This window comes from Sinocyclocheilus grahami, unplaced genomic scaffold (assembly GCF_001515645.1).
Source record: "Sinocyclocheilus grahami isolate Dianchi unplaced genomic scaffold, SAMN03320097.WGS_v1.1 scaffold536.1, whole genome shotgun sequence".
Taxonomy (NCBI): domain Eukaryota; kingdom Metazoa; phylum Chordata; class Actinopteri; order Cypriniformes; family Cyprinidae; genus Sinocyclocheilus; species Sinocyclocheilus grahami.
Genome location: NW_015505715.1, coordinates 339,689 through 348,512, shown reverse-complemented (window position 1 = coordinate 348,512; position 8,824 = coordinate 339,689). Strand labels below are relative to the sequence as shown.

The 8,824-nt window shown below is 35.6% G+C and overlaps 1 protein-coding gene across 1 annotated transcript; it reads left to right on the top strand.

Annotated features, from left to right (window-relative positions):
• The first annotated feature begins 6,768 nt into the window (after nucleotides 1-6,768).
• Nucleotides 6,769-8,617, top strand: LOC107555521 (C-C motif chemokine 19-like). The gene is made up of 4 exons (XM_016238346.1): nucleotides 6,769-6,986; nucleotides 7,233-7,353; nucleotides 7,444-7,562; nucleotides 8,197-8,617. Exons 1-4 carry the CDS (start codon nucleotides 6,917-6,919, stop codon nucleotides 8,217-8,219), a joined length of 333 nt encoding a protein of 110 aa, XP_016093832.1. The 5' UTR covers nucleotides 6,769-6,916; the 3' UTR covers nucleotides 8,220-8,617.
• Nucleotides 8,618-8,824: the final 207 nt, after the last annotated feature.

The following is an 8,824-nucleotide window of genomic DNA, read 5'->3' as shown; positions in this document are numbered from 1 at the left end:
TTTTTGTTAAAAAATAAGTACCCCCCCCTGAAATTTATAAAAAAAAAAAAAAAAAAAAAAAAAAGTGTATAGGTTTAAGGCTATTTTTGACCAACAGGTAATTATATTGAACCACAACTTTTAAAGACAAGTCATTTCCTGACAATTAAAAGTGTTATATAGCCCACTGAATCATACTCAGACCTAATGTTATGGAAGGAGACTCACACAGAGGATTAGAAAAATTACAATATATTTTTTCAACAAGGAGTGCAGATGGTTCGGGCGGGTGAGTAATAGAGCTGATTATCAGTCTTTAAGGAAGATGAGGAGAGTACACCGTATTTATATAAGTCTTTAAGGAAGATGAGGGGAGTAACACCATATTTGGTCCTTCAGGAGATCGTGGAATGGAGACAGAAAACTGCACACACCTCAGCTGAAGGGTACACAGAGCTTTCACGGAGCTGATGACTGGAACGGACTAGGGAATGGGACACAGGAGAACACACTGGAGGAAACACAGGAGGTAAGTACAACAGGAAGGTAAGTCTTTCACTGTCTCTCACGGCTAGCATAGCAAGAATCTATATAGCAGAAAATATAGCAGAAGTAGCACCGACATTCAAAAGCAATGGACTTGTGATAAGGCTCCTGAAATACTCAGGCCTTCACTTTAAGTTTTCAACGGACTAGGGAATGGGACACAGGAGAACACACTGGAGGAAACACAGGAGGCAAGTATAACAGGAAGGTTAATTTTTCAATGTATCTCACGGATAGCATAGAGAGAGTCCACTTCGTTGAAAATGAGACCGGACACTGGAGTGAAGTGAGGTGTGTGCTTTTGAGGGGGAGCTGATGATGATTGCAGATTTGTGACAGGTGCGTGTGATCAGTATTCCGGTGATGGTGTTCGCTGTGATTGGGATGCTGGCAGCAGTGGAACCACTTGGGAGAAAACTGCCAGGTGACTTATTTCTTAGCATAAAAGAGGACAATGGTACAAGAGGAATACCAAATGATTGTTTTAAGTGTGAAAATATAGCAGAAGTAGCACCGACATTCAAAAGCAATGGACTTGTGATAAGGCTCCTGAAATACTCAGGCCTTCACTTTAAGTTTTCATTTAGTGATGAGTGATTTTTTGCTTGACGAGTCAGTGTCGCAGAAATCACAGAAAACACTAGTTTATCAATAGATTATTAAAATGTTAATGCAGTTTAATCTTACTGTTTTTCCCTGATACATTCATCATCATTACTTCTGCCGGTGTGCCGTGGCAAGCTTTATGCGTGTGCTTGAGCGCATGCGTGTAATTAAAGGCTCATTATTATGATTTAAGTGTCTCAGAGCCGGCAAAAGCTATGAAAAGAGTGACACTTTATCCCACAGAGTATGACGCAGCCTGCAAAAGTGACATGCATGGTTGTTGTCACCACTAGAATTACCTACTGTAGCCAAAGCAAAATAAACTAATTTAACCTCTTCCAAGGCCCATATTTACAAAATGGAGACTTCTGGGAATCCATACTCTGGTCTCGAGAGATCAAGTCAATCATTTCGGATCCAAAAGCATCCAACATGTTCTGGTGTTTCTAGAGGAGGGGTACAGAGAGAAGTGCCTGGTTCCCACAGTGGCATTCAGTGGTAGTACAGCTTTTATATAGGGATGAATGAGTGCTGAAGGTGTGAGGGAGTTGTGCTTTATCAACGCTGTCATGAATTTACGCACTACTGTGTGATGTAATACAAAAACTTGAAATAGAAGATGCTACCCTCCTCATTCCCTGCATTATTGGGCATTTTTTCAGCATGACAATGAATATATTCATTCTCCAAAGGTGAAAATCCTTCAGTGGACATGTATTTCACTCAATCGTAACGCTCTTGAGCAGCTGTGGGGGATTCTGTAGAGACGAGCTGAGCAAAACTCCCCATTAAAGACCAGAGCATTTAAGGAGGTCGTCCTCCAGGAGTTAAACAGCACAGATGTGAAAATTTGTCATGAACTTGTACACTCAGTGCCAAGAAGGGTCAGAGCAGTATACTTTAAGTTCTGGAGGACATACTAAGTACTAGAATATTATACATTTTCTGAATTAAATCTAGGGTGTACTCATTTCTGCAATCCTTCATTTAAACAAAATTGGCTAATTTACTTATCTTACAGAAAATATTGGCATATATTTTGTTGTTTTTATTAAGTATATGTTTAATATGTTTCAATTTTGCCATCTTTCCATGAATTATATTTGTGATCATTAAGAAAATACATCTTTTATATTTATTCAGAGGGGGTGTACTCATTTATGCTGTGCACTGTATATATATGCAAATAGATATATTTTTCCACCCCTACAATCTACAAAACACAATTAGCCAAGCAGGTGGACATCCTTTGTGCCCTACATCAAAGTAGGAAATACCTGTCCATCATGTTAAGAAATTACCCATGACCATCTGTGACTGGAACATAAACAAACTAATCTTACGGACTTTCCAGAGTGTCCTTTGTTCCTGAACTACAACAGATCTCTCATATCATAGCAGGTTCACTGCACAAACATAAAGAACAGTTTCAAAACAGAAAGCTGAGAGTCTAAGCAGAAATTATCAATGAAACGATGTGTTGAGTGTGATGGTAAACTTCCAAGGTCCATTTAGTAAACCGATGCTACAGTTTATCTCAGAAATACCTACAGCCATTCTGAATGTCTTTAATATCAGACCTCTGGTGCAATCTGTGTTATGGGTGCAAAGTCTGATCGGAAGATCCCGCTTATCTGGAGAGAAAGATCTATAAAATCCTGCTAGGTCTTCTTGAAAATGGTTCTCCCACGTAACCTAACCTGGCAGTCAAAGGGGGATTTCTGCAGCCATGGCTCGATTCCAAGAAACAGGGATGATCATGCAGTTGTCAGTTAATATCTATCTTTATCTGTAGGCTAGGGTTTCTGTGACACACTTTGCAGGATTTTTGAAGCCAGGACAAAAAAAAAGAAAAGAAAAATAATCCAAAATCGGGGGAAAAAAATTGAAGGAATGAATGAATAAATACATATTTCAATTAAGGGACAATAGTTTCTCACTTAAATTGAATTCCGGGGGCTCTTTAACCTTTCCAAGGGCAATTGTTCTAACCTTATTAAATGTATGCATCATCTTTCATGTTAACTAATATATTTATTCAATAAATGCAATTTCAAAACCGGACTGTTCGACCTCAAATCGGACAGATGACCATGTATAAGAAAAAAATAATGCTTTTGTAATAGAAAATGGCATTTAACATAATCCAACCAACATACTAGTAACTGTATGTAGGTGGTTTGCACCTATGTGACCCCGGAAGACATTAAAACTCATTAGCTTCAGGGCATCAGTGATAAGAATCAAACTCTTCGGAGACCTGTAGATTTCTGCGATGAGTTTATCTTGTACGGATTCCAGACAGATCTGGCAACTGCACGACCTAACTGTGGGAAGAGCCTTTTATTTTTTTTCCATTGAAGGAAAGTAAATTTGAGCCTCTCGTATAAACAAGTGCTTTGAGTCGTGGGCGAGCCTATACAAGGAAGACGAATCTTTGCCATTCATCATGAGCACAATGAGCTGAACCTCCAAATGAACAGAACGTCTTGTTATTAGAGCATCTTGCAATTTAAACAACTTTTGCCAATTACTAACCACAAATATTTCATAAATCCAGTTCTGAGGTTATGACAAGTCTAAATCTGTAGATAGAGAACAGATAAAACATATAAAATATAACAGTATAAAAATCATATAAATACTGATGAAAGAAACTAACATGTTACATAACACAATTATTGTGTAACTGGATGAATGTTATAACGTAATACTTTGCTAGTAGCACTAACCCAGTGATTTGCTGTGCTGTCAACATCAAAATAATAATTTTTATTAATAAATAATGAAAATGCAGTTCATTAATATACTGACTTCAATGCACATCCTCAATGATGAGCATTTTAACATTTCTATATTAAAATTCATTTTGACATTTTTTTGGGTGGTCTGAAGTCAAAATTAAAAAAAAGAAAAATACAATTCTTGAAAATGTGTGGTGAAGACAACAGGCATGAAGTGCAAAAATTTAGGCAAAAATAAATTGAGTTTTTATTTTTACTTTGAATATAATATAATATAATAATATAAATGTGTATATACATATATATATATATATATATATATATATATATATTATATATATATTATTTAACACAATTTTATATATAATTTTTAGGACACTGAAAATAGAATTAATTTCATTTCAATTTTAAAAAACCTTCAATAGTGGTGCTGTACCATGAGCAAAAGATGCTCATTGAGAACTTTTGACTAGCCTTCAATTAGTCCTGATTGTCTGTAAATTCCTCATCACATCCTTATCTGACAAAGCAGCTTGATTACTTCTGGACCTGCTGCAGTTACTGCGGCCCAAGTGGAAGTGAGCCATCATATAGGAAGTGACACGGCATGTGACTCATTCCCTGACAATCTTGAAGTAACGACTGAAAACTGAATGCAGCTGTAGTTAGAATTCGAACTGATTGAAATCAAGTAGAGGAGCAAAGTCGTCTGTTCATCTCTTCACGCTTCATTAGGGCTCATGAGATCACAGCACAGAATGAAGACCTGGCTGTGTGTGAGGGTCAGGGTTCATGTTGTTGATGAAAAATTTTCGTCAATGTTCGTCAACGAAATTTTTTTCACTGACGACAACTAGACGATAACGAACTAAAACTCTTTTTGAATGACAAAAACTGTGATGTAAATCTATTGACATTTTCGTCAACTAATTAAAACGAGACGAAAATGTTAGGGAGGGACGATTTGGGAAGAGATTCATTCAGAACGAATCTGCTGCGTGGTTTGGAGGTTAGATGCGTACATATGAACCGGCGGGACATAAGCTAACATACACTTGCTGCACGTCGCATAAAACGTTCAGAAATGTCAATATGTGGGAGTAAGAGAAGAGCAGACATATGGATAAATCTGACGATGCAAGAGAGGTCAATTCGGTCCGGTTTTCTGAGCGCAGACACTGAAGCACACACACAGGAAGCGCGTCTCACAGCGAGCGAGTACTCTTTCTTCACTCACTGCTCTTGACTGAAAAACTTTAGTAGCCCTAAAGATGAATCTAAATGTATCTATAAAAATAAATACGACTGCTTGAAAGAATGAAGAATATGGTAAACAAGTTGCTATAAAGAATGCATAATTAGCCTATATAACCATTGGTATTAAATTAAAAAAGAAGACCATGTTCTTGTTCTTTGTGAGAAGTGTTTTTATTTCATTTTAACATAAAGGCATGTTGTGTCACCGCAGTTAAATCGGTGTCTATGATGATAAAACCTTAATATCAAACCTATATAATGAGTTTGGAAATTTTAGAGAAATGCTTAATAAATGCACTGTAACTAAACCCATTAGATTTTATAGCCGACTAAATTTGCTGTAGATTTAGTCAACTAAAACTAAAAACAATTCAGATGACTAAAATATGACTAAATCTAAATCACAATTTGCTGTGAAAATTAACACTGGTGTGGAGGCTACAGACCTTGAGAAAAGTATTAATTGAGCAGGATTTCAGGACATGGGCCGTTTTTTTTTTTCTGCTTAATTAACATGTCCGAGGCCTTCAGACACGTTGCTGGCTGTATTGCATGCATATATTTAGCATCCACATGTAGATGCATGCCTGAAACATAACACTACCAGTATTGCCAAAACACAGGCCACAAGCTGAGTTTCTCTGCACAACTCAGCTGCTCTGAACAGGTTATACATTCACAGAAAATATGTATTTATGTATTTATTTCTGGTATAAAACAGTTTTACAGCAGAGAAATATAGAATACAAATCTGTAAATGAATGGTAATTCATACAGTAGCATAAACATATAGGTAGTCAGCAATCCTATTAAAAAATACTAAACGAGTTACATAATACTCTTCCAACAGCAATCATTGCTTACCTGTCGGCAAAGTACATGTTCATTCAGGGTTACACTCAAAAAGCACACAAATCCACAAATGAGTAGTGCTGTCAATCAAACAACCTGTGGTTTGATGAGAATTTGCCAGCTTTGATATTTAAATATGTTAAAATATGTTCATAAGAGTTAATATATTAGATGAAAGAGTCATGAAATGATCATTATCACAACAATTATGACTATAATTGGTACAATACCACATCAGATATCCATAGGTAAAGCGTGTTCAGATACTGAACCAGATACTGCAGACATTGATTGGCCAGATATGTATATGCAGATAAGAGCAGTTGGAAACCTCAGTGCTGAAAATGTTTTATTTTATTTTATAAGTTAATTTAATTTTAAAGTACTTGCACTCACAAATCAGTGTGGACACTTGAGCAATTATGAATTCAATGCAGCGCTGCATGCACTTTGTACTTTATTTTATTTTATATTTAATACTTGAATAAACTCAAAAACTTCTGATTAAAAGGCACATGAAATCTAACATCGGGCTAATTCACATGTGGAATTTAAACATCTAATTTGTCCCAAAGCTACGTATGTGCAACCTGTTTCCTCCAGCTATGAATGACATCCACTAATACGAATTTCCTTTCACCGCATTTGTTTCTCATGAGGCAGTGACACTGATAAGCACATTTTAAAAGCCCAGAAAACATGTTGAAACTTTCCCTCCAGTTCAGATGAAGGATCTCTTGGGAGGTGCCACCATTTCCAGTTAACAAAAGAAGGTGAAAGGGCTCTTTTAATAAGGATGGATTTACAGGAAAGGGTTGCCTTTAAGCATAAAGAAAGTGAACGTTTGTGAAGTAGCATATAAAGGGTGTGCAAGCAGCGGTGAGGCATATATCTACTGAGCACAGGTGAACAAACACATACAGAGGGACAAAATGAACTCTCTGACATTATGGGCAGGTGCTCTGCTTATATTGAGCGTCAGTCTATGGAGCTGTACAACAGGTGAGTCAAAATGTATAATTATTTAACAATAGCCTTCTGCAAGATGTTTAAGTTAATCAGTTTAGATTTTTGTGTGTGCGTGTAATGTTTTTCCCATTTGTTTACAATATTCTTAAATAACACCTTTTACAATTCTAAACTTTCTGTAGATAATCTGCCTATTTTTAAAATGAAAATTTTTTTTAGTGGGTGAGACTGTTGATGTTGCTAATGGTTAACATTCTGTGCACTGTTTAACGATCACAGCTCAGGACGATGTGGCAGCGGATTGTTGTTTAACCACCAGTGACCGGCGCATCCCACAGAAGGTGGTGACGTCCTTCAACATTCAGACCAGTGATGGAGTCTGCAGAATTCCTGCCACTATGTATGTCGCATTACATGCATTTCAAAATGCCTCTACAGACTTCAAGGTGTATTTGATTTTGCATATTTAAATATGAATGAATTTCCACAGATTTGTCACAAAGAAGGGCTTGAAGCTCTGCGCACCATTTCCAAGCGAGAATAACTGGGTGAGCAAACTGATCGACTACATACTAGCAGGACCTGTAACAAAACCCAGAAAACATAGAGGTACGTGTTTGTGGGTATTTCATCATCAAGTCTTAGTACTTAAATAATATAAATGTACATGCATTCTTTTAAGTTCTGTTTGCACAACATAAGATAACATTATATAGCATTTAGGACACACCACCTAGCAACATCATATAAACACAACATAACATTTAGATCATAACATTTAGAAGAGATAATGTAACACAACAAAAATAATATAACATTTAAGACAACAGAATTTAGAACACATAATAATGTCACAGTAACATTTAGAAAAATAATATAAAACATAACACAACATTAAGAACAATACCAATGTAACATAACATTTAGAATATAACATTTATAAGACAATGTAATGTAACAACAGCACAATACCATAGTATAAAACACAACAAATAAATTAACATTTAGAACACAGAATGACATTCTGAACATAACAGTTAGAACAATTTAACAACATTTAGAACATAATAAAAAGCCCCCACAAACATAAAACATAACATAACAATAACATCTTGACCTAGCATAAAAACAACAACAACCTAACATAACATAGCATAACATAACATAACATAACATAACATAACATAACATAACATAACATAACATAACATAACATAACATTATTTTCTCTCTTTACTTACAGGAAAGAAGCAGAGACAACAGTAAACGACACCATCACAGATTATGCAGGTCCAGCCTGCTCTCACACTACATGCATGAATGATACTGATCCTGGAACAGATAGCTGATATTACTTAACCTTAATAGTAAATACTCATTCTCAGGTTTACTACATGTGTACTCTAGTGGAGCAGGTCAAGTGTGAATCTACTGTCATAGGAATAAGCTTTACAAGATATGAGATATTTTTGAAATGTGAACCCTATCCCTACATGGTCTACAAGAGATTTTAAGCTAAATAATTTCTCATTTTCATCACTTTCTGAGTTTGTATTCTGTCTACATTGTATAAAGTTACTGTGTTTCCTGAGCCATTGAATGGAAATATTTTTCTATATTTTCCCTTTCTATTTTGGAATATAAATAAAAGATTTTACATTTTAGATATGACATCTTGAGTGCATGATTTTTTTTTTCAAGTAACAGAAATCTAAAATTTAATCTAAAAATAAACAAATTAGGCCTACCTTAAAACAAACAAACAAATCATTCTCAAAATCAAAATAACTATATATTTTTGGTTTCATTCAAAAAAGTATTGTTGCAGCAACTTTGTAAAGAGATTGTAAAGAGGTCCTGACTTTCACACA